The following is a 17547-nucleotide window of genomic DNA, read 5'->3' on the forward strand; positions in this document are numbered from 1 at the left end:
ATACCCAGATTCCTACTTACAGAAGAATGTATAAAATGTGCTTTGTTCATATAAGTACTTTTTCAGCAGTGAAAATGAATAAGTTGCAGTTACATGCATCAGTCAATGGGGAAGAATCTCAGAAACAACATGAAATGCGGGAGATTATAGAAGGATACATACATGGTCATACCATTTATTATAAAAGTTAAAAAGCAAGCAAAGTTAACCAATATGTTGTTTAGGGTTTTATATACATCAGTAATAATGTAAAGAAAAGCAAGGGAATGATGAAAAACAAACAATACACAAAACAATTCAAGACAGTGGTTCCCTCAGAGAGGGGCAGTAAGGGGTTGGGAATTACTACATAGGAAGCTTCAAAAGAATTGATAATGTTCACTTTCTTACATTGGGTTCATGAGTATTTGTTTTATTTTTAGGCTTTATTATTTACATATGCTGCATATGTTCTTTTGTATGTACTGAATATTTTATAATTAAAAATAACCCAGCTCACTAGAAACAAAATTAAAAAACAGACTAGATGCGGCCAAAAAATAAAAAATTTGAAAACAACAACAAAAACAGACTATAAACCAGGGGAAAAATATCTGTAACATTAGTATACTTAACATATGAAGAACTCAAAAAATACTTAAAGAGCATGAGTAGTGATTCACAAAGGAAGAAATATAAATGGTGATAAACATGAAAAAGAGTTTACCATTGCTGTTAATCGAGGCCATGCAAATCAAAATAATGAGATAATATTTTTTTTGCCTATCAAGTGGGCAGAGATTAAAACGCAGATAATAATTCTTGCCCTACCTGCTTTATAAGGCACTTGTGTCAGATGAAGTAATGTATATGAAAGCCCTTTGCACATTCAAACATATCACCAGGCTTCCTTGGTGGCGCAGTGGTTGAGAGTCCGCCTGCCGATGCAGGGGACGCGGGTTCGTGCCCCGGTCTGGGAAGATCCCACATGCCGCGGAGCGGCTAGGCCCGTGAGCCATGGCCGCTGGGCCTGCGCGTCTGGAGCCTGTGCTCCGCAACAGGAGAGGCCACAACAGTGAGAGGCCCACGTACCACAAAAAAAAAAAAAAAAAACAACATATCACCAAATGAACATTGTTGCTGTAAGACAGGTCAGTTGTTCAGAAACGACTGATGGAAAGTGGAGAGCTAATTAAAAGAGTTAAAGGACAGCAGCAACAGGGGATGACTTAATCAGATCACTTAGAGGATTGGAGATTTGTGAATTTAAGTAAGAACCTAGAATCAGAGTGTCAGAACTGAAAGTACCTTAAGAAGTATTTGATCAACCTTCTCGATTTGACAGGTGAGGGTAGTAGACACTGAGGCCCAGAGAGAAAGGTTTTTGCTTAGGATCACAGTTGTTTCATGGCTTGGGCAAACATGTTAAACCTTTTCCCACCAAATAACTCCTATCCCATCTCCCTCCCTCTTTTCCATCTCTCCCTTCTGGTATCTCACCATTTCGCCTTCCCCTTTTATTTTCCTTGCTTCCTTTCCCTTTGTTAGTCAGATTATATATTTGAAGTTTTATTACAATTACTGTGTAATTGTATGTTTCTTATACTTAATTTATAGGGGGGGGATATAGAATTTGTTTCTCTTTTTAAAAAACGAATAGACACGTTTCTTCCTTATGCTCCTTGATTAGTAACATCTTTCTCCCCACCCTACCCCAACCTCTTATAGAGGACTTCTGTCAGAAAAGAGGTCATCTATCTCTACGCCCACAGACTGGCTGGCAAGGGGAAGAAGTGTGTAAATGAGTCTTTATCTGGGTTGAAAGTCTCTTTATCAGTTATTCTCAGAAGGAAAACCCTTCTTAAAGCAGATAATTATCTGTTCAACAGAGATTCTAAAGAGAAAAATTCCAAGTAGCAGTGGTGTAAAAACAGTAATGACTAAATTGAGTGCTTACTCAGTTGAAAAAAATATTTCAGGCATTGTCTTAGGGATTTTATTTGCACTGTCACGTGTAATGCTCATAAGAACTCATGAGGGACTTCTGTGGTGACGCAGTGGTTAAGAATCCACCTGCCAATGCAGGCGACACAGGTTCAAGCCCTGGTCTGGGAAGATCCCACGTGCCTCGGAGCCGTGCGCCACAGCTACTGAGCCTGCGCTCTAGAGCCTGTGAGCCACAACTACTAAAGCCCATGAGCCTACAGCCCGTGCTCCACAACAAGAGAAGCCACTGCAATGAGAAGCCCGTGCACCACAACGAAGAGTAGCCCCCGATCACCACAACTAGAGAAAGCCCACGCGCAGCAATGGAGACCCAACACAGCCAAAAATAAATAAATTAATTAAATTAATTTAAAAAAAAACTCATGAGGATTTTACAGGTGAGAAAACTGAAGCTCAGACAAGTTGAATGACTTGCTGAGTGTTGGAGCTGGTAATTGAAATCTATTTGTCTTCATAGCCTGTGCTTCCCAGTTCATCTGGTAGAGTCTCAAGTGGCTGAAATGTACACTACTGCTACAAAATGGTGAAGACTGAGTCTAAGAACTACGGCTTAGAGAAACCAGTTTGTAATTTGCCTTAGAAGGCAAAGTCACACAGTGGACATCATCTTGGTGGCTTCCTGAGCAGTTGACACTTAATTCTGTGAGAGTCCTTAGGCTTGTGCTTGTTAAGCTAATTTTGAATACTAAGCAAGCTTTGAGTTTTAGCAGCAAGGCCTAGAAAGTTCTCGAATTGGAAGGAATTACCATCATGCATCTGTCTCTGGTTTATGCAAGTCCCTCCAGAACTGATAGGAAATGATTCTGAGAACTCATGAGAAACAGTGAAGACTAGTATCAAAAATATGACGAATGTGGTTTCTTACTAATACCCTACTTCCAAGTGAGTCAGATTTTCTTCTTGATATTAATATTTTGATGTCTTTCTTAACATTCACATTGAAGATATATTTTCCCGAGATAAAATTCCTATTGTCGTGGGAGGAACCAATTATTACATTGAGGCTCTGCTCTGGAAAGTTCTTGTCAATGCTAAGGTATGTTTAGTTCACTTGTACTTCAATGAGGAAATGGGTTCTTCTTTCTTGCCCGCTAATTTTAATGGGAGGAAAGTTGACTTTTGCGTGTTTCTTATACTCAGCAACTGTACCAACTTTCCTACTTAATATTCTGAAGCAAATGCCCCCTCCATATGTGAAGTGTGCTTCTCCCGGCTGGCCTAAGGACAGGGGCTGTGTGTGGGAAAAATGCTCCTCTGTGGATTAATTAGCATCTCCATGTAAGTTAACAGTACGTTAGTCTGATTCAGCATTTCCTGGCTGAAACAATCTATATGTCAGGGAGATATCTGACACTAACCATTCTTACAGAGATGCTATTGCGTAGGGTGGGACTTTGCAAACTATAATGTGCTGGAAGTTCTGGTCCACTCTTTGGTTATACTTGTTGAGAAGACTAGACTCCTGGATGTGTTAATATAGATGTGTTAGCCTGGGTAGCTTGTACTCCCTGAATACTTCCCTAGACACCTAGTCCTCTTTCCTCTTTGTTTACTGTGGCCTCACAGCACTACCATGGTGTATTGGAATTTTCTGTTTATGATCTGTCTCTCACTATATGGCAAGATCTTCTGATTCATCTCTATTCTGTGTTCCTGAACACTTAGTAAAGTGCCTGGCACATACAGTGTTTCAGTGTTTGTTGAATTTTTGAATTAAATTTACTACTAAACCTTCATTCAATAGCCCTGGGAGATGGGCACTGAGAAAGTGATTGACCAGAAAGTTGAGCTTGAAAAGGAGGATGGCCATGCGCTCCACAAACGCCTAAGCCAGGTGGACCCAGAAATGGCTGCCAAGCTGCACCCACATGACAAGCGCAAAGTGGCCAGGTAAGAAAGCCGGGAGCCAGCTGGCGCCAGGCCCCTTCAGCGTTAGAGGGCGGTCAGTTGTTAAGTGTGCCTGGTGAGACAGGTTTGGTAATAGCAGTTAGTGGAGATTGATGTGTTTTACCTCAGCAGGTTAGGAGGTTAGGAGGCCCAGAGTTATTGCCTCAGTCCAACTCCCTCAATAAATAGTTGCACCCTACTTTGTTGTTGTTACATTTAAAATGCATAATACAGTACAGTTTTTCCCTAGGGCCTATGTAATCTTGCTTCATTTTCTATTTGATCTTTGCTTTTATAACAGTTTTCATATACATTTTTTCTGGCATGCAGTCAGCTGACATTGTGATTTAGGTTTCATAATTGATTGTGCAATGCTGAGTTCTGCCCCAGCAGCTTGCCCAGTGGGAGACAGGTTTTATAAACTGTCTTATAGATCAGTTCACCTTTACACATGGAGACTTTCTTGAAGGGAAGAGAGAGATGACCTTATTAGTTCATTAACCATGTTTTGTTAGGTTGCTTTGAAATTGCAGCCTCGTGTGTTAGGGATACTTTTCTTTCTTCCTTCCTTCCTTCTTCCCTCCTTCCCTCCCTCCTTCCCTCTCTCCCTCCCTCCGTCCCTCCTTCCCTTCCTTCCGTCCCTCCCTCCCTCCCTTCCTTCCTAAGATTAGATGGTTTATTTTTTCCTCCGTAAATATGCATCTTCATTGGCTCCATATTCTGTTCACTTCTGACTGCATCTTCATTTTATCAGTCATTTAATCTATTTTTTTCTTCTAGTTTTATTGAGATATAATTGACATACAGCACTGTGTAAGTTTAAGGTGTACAGCATAATGATTTTCCTTATGTATATCATTAAATTATTACCACAATAAGTTCTAGTGTACTTATTACATAGACACAAAATAAAAGAAAAAGATTTTTTCTTGTTATGAGAACTCTCAGGCCTCACTCTTAACTTTCATGTATAGTATACAGCAGTGTTAGTTATATTTATCATGTTGTACATTACATACCTAGTACTTATTTATCTTGTAACTGGGAGTTTGTACCTTTTGACTGCCTTCATCCAGTTCCCCCTTCCCCCACCCCCAGCCTCTGGTAACCACACATCTGATTTCTTTTTCTATGAGTTTGTTTGTTTTGAAGTATAATTGATCTAGAACACTATGTTGATTCCTAGTGCACAACATAGTGATTTGATATTTCTGTACATTACAAAGTGATCACCACTGAGGTGTACTTTTCTGTAGTGCCGGAAGCGATACCTTATCTGGCAGAGTAGGGGACCTACTATATGGATGGTTATACACATTAGATATTTATAGGAACATTTGGTATTGACAGGGGTTATGAAGTATTACACTCAAATGAGCATTCTAGATCGGTGTTTCTTAATCCTTTTCTATTATCCCCCCTGCCCCTGAAGCCTTTTTAGAAATTTTTTTCCTAATTGTGCTTCCCTCCCTCCCCTCAATGAAATTTTAATGCTGAAGAATAAGATTTTGGGAGAGCGCCACACATCATTGTAATATCTAAGGTTTTTTGGCTCCCTTGAGGGCAGTGTCACCCTGTTGATAATACATATTCTAGATAAATAAAGTTTATACTTTCCAGTATCCAGACACTTTATTTTTAAACAGTTAAATAGAAATCTTCCAAAAACTTTTTGGAAAACTCAGGGACACTCTGATGAACATTCATTTTTGTGTCGTTTTATGGTATGAGTCTAGAGCTTGGTTGTTACTATCTGCTCCTTTTATTAATCAGTTCTTATCATTTCTCCTTATTTTGCGACTTCTAAACTAGTAATGAGTTGGGAATGTGTTTTCGTAAGAACAGTAGGTTCTAAGCAAGAGCTCTAGAGTCTCTAAAAGAAGATTGGAGGACTTCTTTCATCTTTCTTTTAGTTTGAGGCGGTATTCTAGCCTCCAGATAAGTAAGATATCTATTACATTTTTCCTTCTTAGGTCCTCTCTGAGTGACCAGTGATAGGGAAAGACGAGGGGTCTCTACTCTTGTGTTAGGGTTTCAGGAAGTAGAATTGGATCAGGAAGGGAAAGATCACTTTCAAGCTGATAAGTTGCAATCACCCAGAGTGGTAGAGTATAGATTTGAGAGTTAAATTACCTAGTGCTGCATAACGTAATAGATGCTGACAGAGTGGATGGTGGCTTAAGAATAAGTGTGTAGTTCTTTCTCCAGTGATCTTTGTGCTAGTAGAGTACTGAATTAGTCAGCAGCATTTTTCATTAATTTTAGACATACTTAAAAAGAAAGTTGATGAGCTGGATATACAGCATACTTTTGTACTGTGGGAAAGGCATTCCAGCGAGACTAGACTTGTTGGCTTATAGCAAAGTGTCCCAGACAAGCTTTTACTGCTTACCTGAAAGTGAATATGTCCTGTTCTCTTTGTGTAGTAGAAACCTGTTGTTTCTGAACCTGTTTAACTGATTTCAGAAAATTTTATATATGTTTAGAATAGTTTTATTTCTTTCTTTACCTAAAGTTTTCTTTAGAACGCTTTTCTGAGTAGCTATAGGTTTGCAGTAACCCCAGACCTTCGTGTGTTCAGGGGCTTATGCAGTGAAAATGACAGTGAGGTATTCTATAATAAATAGCCTCTCCCCTGTTTCACTTGAGAATTAATATTTCCTAATGGTTGTTATGGGTGTGCCCACCCTCCCCTTTCAAATGACTTAGGAGCTTGCAAGTGTTTGAAGAAACAGGAATCTCTCATAGTGAATTTCTTCATCGTCAACATTCCGAGGAAGGTGGTGGTCCCCTTGGAGGCCCTCTGAAGTTCCCTAACCCGTGCATCCTCTGGCTTCATGCTGAACAGACAGGTAAAAGTCCTTTGGTGTCCTAGAGTTAACCTGAGACAGAGCTTATAGTAATACATTACTGTATATAAAATCTTCAGAGTAAATCAACTATACTTCAATAAAAAGTTGTTTTGAAAAAAAATGCTTTAGAACTCTGAGTGGCTCATAATAAGCACTAAACAAGTGTTAGCTATTCATTTTATTATCATGATCATTATTCACTGACTTAGTAAGACACAGTGCCATTATCTTTCTGGAAAGCAGGTAAAGGTAGCCCTGGCATTGGTATAACATGAGTTGAGTATAAGATTAGTATAGGGCTTCCCTGGTGGCGCAGTGGTTGAGAGTCTGCCTGCTGGTGCAGGGGACACGGGTTCGTGCCCCGGTCCAGGAAGATCCCACGTGCCGCGGAGCGGCTGGGCCCGTGAGCCATGGCTGCTGAGCCTGTGCGTCCGGAGCCTGTGCTCCACAACGGGAGAGGCCACAACAGTGAGAGGCCCGCGTACCGAAAAAAAAAAAAAAAAAAGATTAGTATAAGATGAGGATGAGATAAGATGGGATGGGAAAGAGACTGCCATCCAGAGAAAATCCAAAGGAGAAAGAGAAGGAAGTCTCCTGTGGAAGGAGATCTGACTCTCTGGCTAAAGCCTGGATCACTGATTATTTTGGAATCAGTAGGCCTGAGAAGTGGGAATGATGGTTAGCTAGCTAACTGATAGTATTTCTTTTTGGTTTTTTGCTAATGCCCTGTGATAATAGTAACTTCTTTATGCAACAAATATAACAGCAAGCATTCAATGAACTGCCAAGTGTTCTACATAGTACTTGGATTTCAGAGATGAATGTAGACAGTAGCTGCCCTTAAGGAGCTTCCGGTCTAGTTGGGCAACAAATAACGAGGTAGATACTCTGTTGTGATAAACGCTGGGCTAGAAGGTGCTGTGGGGCCACAGAGAAGGGATGATGAGCATTTTCTGGGGACCAATTTGTAAAGGTAACTTATGAGCTAGGTCTAGAAAAATGAGATCGTTAGGGGAACAGGCGGTATAGTTTAGTGATTAAGAACATGTCTCTGAGCCAGACTGTCTGGATTCAAATTCCTGCTCCATCGTCTCTGGCTATGTGAGTTTTAAGGCAAGTTGGTTTACCTTTCTGTGTCCCACTTTTCTCTTCTATAAAATGGGGATGATAATAATAATACATATCTCATAGCTTCGTTGAGGATTAGATGAATTAATAATACATGCGAAGTGCTCAGAATGTGCCTGGCACGTGGTGAGTCCTCAATAAATGCAAACTTTCTAGGAAGGTAGAAAAAAAGGTTATTATCATTGTAAGCCAAGAAATAGCAATGGCAGAGATGTAGAAGAGCATAATTGAAATGGTGGAAATTTGTTAAATTAATCTCAGATTATATTATCTCAAACTTAAATTATAAGGTTATAGAAAAAGGTAATGTTTTAATAATGAACATTTTGTAAATAAAAACATGTGTTACAGTGCAGCATCCAACAGTGGTATCTGATTCATAATAAAGCTGTGTTTGACCACATTGGAATGATTATCATCTCTCACTCTGCTCCTTTGTTTGGCTCAGTAGTTCAAGATATACTTAGGATGGCTTTGGTTTAAAGTTTTTCATTCCTATTTAAGGTGTCATCTGAGAGTTCTTAAATATGAAATAGCATAAAGTTAGAGTAACAAATATAATGGAAAAAAGTAAGAGTAAAACGGGGCTCTCAGCTGCCTCTAAAATAAACAATGGATATACATTCCATACAAGAATAAAATATTTGTTGTTCCTAGTAGCTGTAATTGTGTGCTCTTTACATAAGAAGACATGCCTCATTCTGGCTGTTTTTATTGGAATTGCCGAGTTTTAAGTGTGACTAAATATAATTATGAATTATTGTATAATCTTTGGACTCTGAACCTTTTCTTCCATTTGAACAAATTCTCTTCTTTATGGCAGCCTATGCATTCATCATGTATAGTACACACCTTCGGCAGGCTTGCTGGTTGATGGGTTAATTTGATTCAAGTTCTAGATGAGCGCTTGGATAAGAGGGTGGATAACATGCTCGCCGCTGGGCTCTTGGATGAACTAAGAGATTTTCACAGACGCTATAATGAGAAGAAAATTGTGGAAAACAGGTGAGAATTTGGCTATTACTTTCACCTACTCTCCACCCCTTGCTTACGGTCAAAAGACCGTAAACATATAATACTGGCTTTGGATCTACTTGTTTGCTACCCTTCATCATTGGGAGGAGGTTTGGTGTACTTGTTACAGTTGCAATTTTCTAATCTCAGACATTCCCAGAAGTTAATTTTCAAGGGAAGTAACCTGGGAGCTGGTGGGGGAAGGTGGAGGAAGGATTTCAGAGGGTAGTAACTGCTAAGGATCTCAGTTTCCTCATCTATGAGATGAAATGGCTCAGCTAGATCATCTCCAGTGCCCTGCTAGCTTTCAGATTCAATGGCTCATCTGCTGATGCTCTCCTGTTCCCAGCCAGGACTATCAACATGGTATCTTCCAATCAATTGGCTTCAAGGAATTTCACGAGTACCTGATCACTGAGGGAAAGTGCACACCAGAGACTAGAAACCAGCTCCTAAAGAAAGGTGTGAATTCTCCATCTAACCTAGCCTTGGACATCCTTGGGTGACAGAGTGTCCTGCTGCTATGGCCTGAGAAGGAGCTGAGGCTAAAAGAGACCCAAACGGCCTTCAGCTCAGAATTGAGATTTTCGCCTACCAAGTATCCACCAGTGTGCTGACGTGGCTAGTTTTCTCTAACGCTGGGCTGGATGAGCCTTCCTTTCAGCAGAGTGAGAAGTGGTTAGATAGAGGTTCTTATATCTACCTTGTCTTTCAGGTATTGAGGCTCTGAAACAAGTGACTAAGAGATATGCCCGGAAGCAAAACCGATGGATTAAAAACCGTTTTTTGAGCAGTAAGTGTCCTTGTTTTCCTGATGCCTTGGGTCTGCTTTCGGTGGAACATAGATGTTCTCAGCTCACCCAGAAAGTGAACTTTAGTTTCTGGATCTGTTCTAAGATTTGGGACCTGACCTGGGGGGTTTTGCATAAGTGATTGTCCAGGGGTGTTTTCCTGTGATGCCTCAGAAAACAGTTCTTCCCCAGGAAGAATCTGCCTTAAGCCTTGAACACATGAGTGCTGGCTGCAGACAGGGAAGAACAAAATAGCAATACCTTCTTAGCGGAGTTGGTGCTCAGGGTTGTTTTTAGCTTCAGATTTTGTACCTGAAGAACAGTCAGATTTCCGTAGGGAGGCTTTCCTAATTAAAATGGTTTGGGGGCCAGATAAGTAGTATAAAAAGACAAAACTTTCACCAATTCTCCCAGCATCGCTTCTGTGTTCAGATACATAGTGCTTCAGGCAGCTGCAACTCTAACTTCAGTTGAACAGCACTTTTAAGGAAAAGGGAACGAAATTCTCATTCATTGGACCCTGTACTGAATCCTTAGCACTAAATTTGGTGTCATACATGTTACTGAGCCTTCAAGGTGGGTGGTATTCTTTTCTTTTTGCAGATAAGTAAATAGAGGCTTAGAGAAGTTAAATAACTTGCCAAAATTTCCCTAGCTAATAAGCAGTAGAGTACTGAATGCGGGCCAGACCCTGAAGTCCACGCTCAGCTTTACACCATGCTTCTTATTTCCTTTAGTTATAACTTTAGCTGGACAGCATTAGTATTGGGCCTCGGGTAAGAAATTGTGTGGTTATGAGCTAAAAGGAGATTATTTAAAGGAGATTAAGCATAAGTGAAACCCTAGTTTTATCTTTTGGGCCCTTTTTTAATATGCTTTTGAATCATCCCTGTTTACCTTTTGCCATTGGATTTCTGCTTTCAGTTACAGATACGCACAGCTGAGGTCTCACCCTCCTCTCAGTGCCTCTGAACAGAAACACCTTGGGCCATGTTGTTGACCCTTGGATCTCTCTCTCAGTTCTCACCCTCTGCTAGAGCTCTCCAGTGTAGTTCTCACACCAAGGGGCTTTTTACACTTTCTTCTACTTACCTTGCTTTCTCTGCATGTCCTTTTAGATAGAAGTCTTTGTGTCAGCTGAAACAAAGTTCCCTACTACAAATTTCTAATGCAGCTTCTCTTCTCCACAGGGCTAACAATTAGTCTGTAACAAAAGATGGGTTTTTGGGATAATGATTTGGAACTTCTTCCTGTGGTAAAGCCACAATAACTCCCCCATCTCTGAGTCATGAGGGCTCGATGGCATCGTATGCCCGTTCCTCATTCATGTGTATGCCGGCGCAGTCCTGGTGCTAGGGTGAAAGGCACAGCTGCCCTGTAAATCAGGAGCCATGTGTGATTGGCCAAGGGCTGGTCTGCTGGGGTAAGGTTCTGGCAAGAAGCCAGAGGGACTTCCCCACCCCAGCTTGGCCTTGGACCCACGCCAGAAATAGCAGCTGGGAGCCGAGAACTTGTTGAAAGGTACTTAGACAGGGCACAGAAGCCCAACAAAGGACTTAGAGGGGAAAGGAAAATATAGAGTGGCCTGGAAACAGGTGCAGAGCTTAGCCAAGGCCAGGTGTGCTGTGGGTGCTGCCTGCACCCTCCCAGTCTCACCTTTCCGTGTGGTGGCAGGTGCAGCCCAGTCCAGTTTATGAAGAATCTTATTTGTGGTTGGCACTATCAAAAGGCCAGCACCTGCCAGCCGTTGGCATTCTGAGGACTTTGATGTTTTTGTCCATGGGGCAATGCTCTTTGCCTTTAGGCAACTGACTTAACCTGGATGTGGAAGGCAATTTAGTGTATCCACATACTGGGGAAGCTACCAGCAGAGACTAAACGTAGTTGGCTCAGATGGATGAAATGCTTATAGCTATACTTGCGGCTACCTCCAGTCTTATCTCCCTTCAGAAGTATTCACCAAAGGGTATTTCTTGAATACTCCTCTAGATCTGTTTCTTAGAGACAGGGCTCAACTAGTTCAATTCCAAGGCTTTTTTCTAATTTTCAGATTCAGCAGCTCACTGGTTGATACTCTGCTGTTACCAGCCCATGATTATCAGTATGGTATTAATGAGTTTCGTGAATGCTAGACTGCTGAAGGGATGTATACAAACCTGAGACTAAAGAAAGCTGTGAACTCTTTTGCCACAGAATGACATCACTGTAAGATGATATGGACCTTAGAACAGGCACTCACTTCAAGCTGCTAATTGCCTCCTGTCACGTGCTACCTTTATATTGTAGCCCATACAGTGGTCACTAGAGCTGTTACTCTATATTGTTTTCCTGACTGATCTGGAAGATCCTACACCTGAGACTCTGGATTATACAGCTAGACTTACTGGCTGCAGACCAGTCAACCTTCTGGGTCTTTCTTGGATTGTGTGTAGCTGTTTGGTTCATGTTTCTGGTTAGATTGAATGGCATGGTCAGAATGTTTATTTCTTTGACCCCATATGTTTCCCTTGAGGATTTTGGAGTCCTAGGAGCAGAATAGATTGGGTCTTGGAGGCTGACCTCTCACAGCTTTTCTTTGTCGTCATTAGGACCTGGTCCCAGTGTTCCCCCAGTATATGGCCTAGAAGTGTCTGACGTCTCGAAGTGGGAAGAGTCTGTTCTTGAACCTGCTCTTGAAATTGTGCGAAGTTTCATCCAGGTGACTATTAATCATGGTACTGTCTATTGTCTGGTTTTCACAAAGCTTTCCTTTGCTGACACCTTTGTTGCTATTCTGGGAACCAAGCATTCTTTTCCTTGGAATAGAGCAGAAGGCTGCTTTTAAATCCCCGGAGGCTGCATTTCTACTTTCACTTTCAGAAAGGTTGTTGTTAAAATCTCTTCACAGCCCACCTGCTCTCTGGGATGAGAAAAAGGAATCTTGGGAAAATCTCACTCCTCTTAATATCAGAGTATAATATCCAAATCTCTTTGAATCAAATGCTTCTCCCCCATCCCTGCCTTTTTTTTTTCAGGGCCACAAGCCTGCAGCTACTCCAGTAAAGATGCCAAGCAGTGAAACTGAGAACAAGAGAAGTTATCACATGTGTGACCTCTGTGATCGAATCATCATTGGGGACCGTGAATGGGCAGGTAGAGTCTAGGATAGAGAAATCTGTAAGGGTGGGTCACACTGACTTCATGAAAAATTTAAGGTCTTTGGTAGGTTGAATGCTGGAGTCTGCTTGTTTGTAAAAAAGAAAAAAAAAAAAAATGACCAGATTCCTCTAACAGCCTTTGTTCAAATTTCATGGAGAGGCCTTCTCAAACGGGAGAGTTATCTCTGTATTCTCAATTTCAAAGGAAGATCATATGCCCTCTAGCTTCAGCTAGAGTAGATATTTTACTGAGAGGTCTGCAGTTAACTTGCCAGAGCTCCTTTGACTTTCATGATCCTGCCTGAGTAGTTTCTTGGTCTCATGTTTAGACCTCAGTGGGGGTGAGGTAGGATTGTAAGGGAAGCCAGGCAACTCACCCAAGAGGCCAAAGGAGCAGAAACAGCTGGGAGGGAACAGGAAGTGCAGTTACTCCTCCTGAGTACGTTCTTCAAAAGTGGTGTCTCTCCAGTAACTTTTAAGGTAATACGTTGAAATGGTGTTGGTTGCAAAAACTGTGATGAAAAGCGTTAAGGGAAACTGTGTGAAAGCAAGACGGTTAGACACGCCGAAAGACGGTGGTCAAAGGGTACTGTCTTCTTCATAAGGCGCTCCTGACCAACCCAGGAACAGCCCCGCACCGAGGTTCTAGTTCCCCGTTTCAGAGCCTGGATCTGTCTTTGCCATAGAGTCACATTGCACTCCCCTGTCGGATTTCTGCAGTAATCCAGCAAAGCTCAAAAGGGCCTTAGCCTCTAAGCCTTGAATTTACATTGTATTTAGAAACTTGTTGAAGGCTCACTCCTTTTAGGCACAAGCAGGGCTTGTATTTTACCCAGCGGCTGGAATCCCGTTCAGAGTACTGCTTTGCATGGCATTCTCATAGAAGTGGATTTTTCCCCCCATACCAACCAATAGAACGATTAGTTCTATTAACTGTTAACGCTGGCAAAATGAACTGCATTGTCAGAGACTGGGGATGGCTGTGATTGCCCAAGCAGCAGAAGAAGCCTCAATTATCGTTGGTTCATAATGATGAAAGGGGAAGAGAAAGAGAGTGTCTGATTGTTTTTTCTAAAGGAAACTTAGTGGTTTGATTTGTCGAATGTCCTTCAGGGATTGCCACAGAGAAGCAACATTTGTGAGCCTTTGTGAGCATAGCTTGTGTAAGCCCTTCTATAGTGCCATCTGTCAAGTCCTTGCTCTCCCATCTCCTGCTGCCATGGAGAGTCAGTCCAGAAGGCCACTTTTTGCCGTAGGCTCTAGCTGGAGACAAAACTGACTTTTTCCCTCAAGTAAACTTTTCCTTGACTTCTAACCTCTTCCTTACCTACTTTTGCTTCCAAATCCCTAAAAATGATGTTTTAAGTAAGTATAAAAGAACTTAATCTCGTTGTCTATCTTTATAGGTGTTTCCAGATAAGATTTCCTTGAAAAAGAACAGGATGGTAAAAAGGAGCTTGTGTGAGTTAGTCAGAAGCTGAGAACTGTCTTTAGGGTGAGAGGTCAGAAATTGATATCAGCCAATAGTAGCTTTTCAGCTTTACTGCTTCTGTGGATCCGTGAAAGGGATCATCAGAAAAGAATACTTGCTGTGATCTCTCTGGTGCATTGTGTGCTGGAGAATGCGAGTATCTGGGTTAGTCATTCAGATGGCTTATCTGACCCAGGCATAGGGATGTCACATCAGGAGGGGCAACCTGAGCGAGCTGGTTAAGAAGAGGGTAGGGCGGCTCTGGGTACCGTAGGCCTGAGCCATCTGTCCTGCAATACAGATTAGAATTTGGATTTGTAACTTATTTATTTATTTATGTATTTATGGCTGCATTGGGTCTTCGTTGCTGCGTGCAGGGTTTTCTCTAGTTGCGGCGAGCGGGGGCTCCTCTTCGTTGCGGTGTGCAGGCTTCTCATTGCTTCTTTTGTTGTGGAGTACGGGCTCTAGGCGCACGGGCTTCAGTAGTTGTGGCATGCAGGCTCAGCAGTTGTGGCGCATGGGCTTAGTTGCTCCGCGGCCTGTGGGATCTTCCCGGACCAGGGCTCGAACCCATGTCCCCTGCACCGGCAGGCGGATTCTTAACCACTGGGCCACCAGGGAAGCCCTGGATTTGTAACTTTTGAGATGTGTGAGTTGAAATGTATCTGTAACAGGCAGCCCTATATGGGAAAATTGAGTCTGGAGCCCTATTCTGGAAAATTGACTCGCGTTTTGAGCTACAGGTAATCCGAGGAGCTTACCTGCTGTGTGACCTTGGACACAATGTAAGACCTCTGAAATCCGTCTCCTCCTGTATAAAATGAGCTGAATAATACTGTCCCGCGAGATTGTTGTGTGGATTTAGTGATGTAAAGCCCCCAGCAGGTATACGTGATATGTATAGGTATATACATATACGTGATATGTGATATACATATACATATACGTATACGTATACGTGATATGTGCAGGTATAGTTTGCTAGCTAGCTGGCCATATGACTTATTCTTCTCTTAAAAATGCGAAGCAGCTGTACCAGTACATGTGTTGATCCCGTTATTGTTAAAGAAAAGGATTGTATAGTTAATTTTGTATGCTTCCAGGATTAGTTGTAGAAAATCCTAATTTTTTTTGTTTGTTTTACCTTAGCACACATGAAATCCAAGTCCCACTTGCACCAACTGAAGAAAAGAAGAAGGTTGGACTCAGATGCCATCACTACCATAGAAAGTCAGAGTATTTCCCCAGACCATGATAAAGAGCTTAAAGAAAAGGGATCCCTAGGGCAGAATGATGAAGAGCTGAAATCCAGCGTTTAAGGGACTTGTCCAGTGGCCTTTGCAAAGGTGGCAGGGGTCCAGTTCTTTCATTCAGTGGTGTGGTTTTATTTATTTATTTTTTTATTTCTTTTTTTTTTTTTTTTTTTTTTAGTGGTGTGGTTTTAACCTCTCATGTTCTCTGTCATGGAAACAGCAGGCCTTGTTAGCTCCTGTGTGGCTGATATGTCTGGTCTGGTAATGAGTTTGGGAAGGGCTTTTTTTTTTCTTTTAACCTTAAAGTTTCTATTTTTGAAAGAGGCACAGATTGCACTTTTTTACATTTGATCTTTTTGGTGATGAATACTGGGATTTACTGTATCCCTTAAAAAAAAGTTTTATGTCCTTGACTCTGGCTGGAAATATCTAATTTCCGGACACTTGTATAGATGATTGAGTTATTGTGAGCCACAACTCAAGAGTTCTGGATTTGGGTGAATGGCAGTAAAGGATCAGCCCCAGGGAGATAATTAAGTGAACCAAACCCGTTTTTGGAATTCCATCGAGACGGAGAGAATCAGACTGAAGTGCTTGTGGCATGGAACTTGAAAACTGAAGACACATTTGTTGAGCTCCTCCTGTGTGATAATCACTGCTATCTTTCTATTGAGTTAGGAGGCTATATTTTTATTGAAAGTTAAATAAAGAAAACGTTTGCAAGAACCTCTCTCGTCCTTAAAAAGATGTTTATGTTCATGTCTAACTTACATACAGTATGCTTTGTTTTCAACATGAGAGCTTTTTCTCAAAGTCGATGTTCTTAATATGCTACTATTTGTTTATTTAGCACATGGTTATTGACCACTTACTATATTCCTGGAAAACATCTGGAGAGGATCTTTTTTTTTATTGGAGATTTGTTATCTCCAGTTGAAGCTCTCTTATTGGAGTGACCTGAGCTACCAACAACGTGAGTATACATATATATGAATATAACGTAAGATTAAACATTTTTAAGTTTGCAGTTCAGCAGCGTTTATGTTGTGCAACCAAAACTTTTTCATCACCCCAAACAGAAACTCTGCACCCATTAAGCAGTAACTCCTCACTCAAGCAGTATTTTATTTGTTCTGAATCTACTATATGAGAGGCCCTAGAGTAGGCTAGAGGGATACAGAGATACAATGAAATGTGGTTCTTGCTTTCAGGGAGCTTGTAAATATCTTATATATACACAGACAACAAATTTAGGTAAGAGACTATCAAAGACCGTAAGAGCTGTATAGAATTTCACTTTGGAGGGAAGAGGGGAGGGATCACGGAAGAAGGCGCATTTCTGCGGGACCTGAAAAAGCAGTTCTTTGTGAATGTATGTGAGCTAGCTATGCAAAAGTTTTATTTTTTCACTAGATTTTTTTACATAGTTCAATGTTCAAAAATCAAAATAATATAAAAAGACAAAGACATTCATTGAGAAATCTCGCTCCTACCTCCATCCCTTTCTCCTCCCATAGATAACCACTTATTAGTTTTTTTACATACCTCTCAAGGGTTTTTTTAAGTATGAATAAATATGAACAAATACAAATATATATTCTTATTTCTTCCCCTTACCCCAAAGATAACAAAGAGCACATACTGTCTTTATCCGTTACCTTACCTGTTGACAGTACCTGGGTGTGCATGGGTTTCCCCTGCCTCCTCTGGTAGGTCTCCTGTTTCTGTTCTTTACCACCCTCCCGAGGGTCCCCCAGTTGAGCACAGGCCATAAGCATACTGAACTTCATTCAGATGCCAGGGTTAGGCCAAAACCAGCCTCTGAGGAAATCTTAAGCTATGGCCAGCCCTTTCATTCAGCCAGCAGATATTTTAGAACTTACTATGTGCCAGGTGCTGTGCTGGACTCTGGGAATTCAATGATCAAAAAAGTCCACATTGATCAAATAATTACAGCTGTAGTAAGGGCTATAAAGAAAGGACACTCGCGGTGAGTGCAGGTAAGCCACAGTCCTGCCCCTGCTTGGT

The 17547-nt window shown here is 41.4% G+C and overlaps 1 protein-coding gene across 2 annotated transcripts in view; it reads left to right on the top strand.

The window, feature by feature from the left end:
- TRIT1 (tRNA isopentenyltransferase 1) overlaps positions 1 to 16245 on the top strand; it is a 43598-nt gene extending 27353 nt beyond the window's left edge. Inside the window, exons 3-11 of one of the 2 annotated variants that reach the window (XM_004322058.3) lie at positions 2924 to 3022; positions 3731 to 3876; positions 6583 to 6725; positions 8747 to 8858; positions 9217 to 9329; positions 9583 to 9660; positions 12247 to 12356; positions 12673 to 12790; positions 15416 to 16245. In XM_004322058.3, coding sequence (XP_004322106.1) covers positions 2924 to 3022; positions 3731 to 3876; positions 6583 to 6725; positions 8747 to 8858; positions 9217 to 9329; positions 9583 to 9660; positions 12247 to 12356; positions 12673 to 12790; positions 15416 to 15585 — 1089 coding nt within the window. In that variant the 3' untranslated portion in view covers positions 15586 to 16245. The remainder of the gene's footprint in view (positions 1 to 2923; positions 3023 to 3730; positions 3877 to 6582; positions 6726 to 8746; positions 8859 to 9216; positions 9330 to 9582; positions 9661 to 12246; positions 12357 to 12672; positions 12791 to 15415) is intronic. The other variant, XM_019938060.2, reaches the window with a different exon arrangement.
- The last annotated feature ends 1302 nt before the right edge of the window (positions 16246 to 17547 follow it).

The sequence above is a fragment of the Tursiops truncatus genome, chromosome 1 (assembly GCF_011762595.2).
Source record: "Tursiops truncatus isolate mTurTru1 chromosome 1, mTurTru1.mat.Y, whole genome shotgun sequence".
NCBI classification, from domain to species: domain Eukaryota; kingdom Metazoa; phylum Chordata; class Mammalia; order Artiodactyla; family Delphinidae; genus Tursiops; species Tursiops truncatus.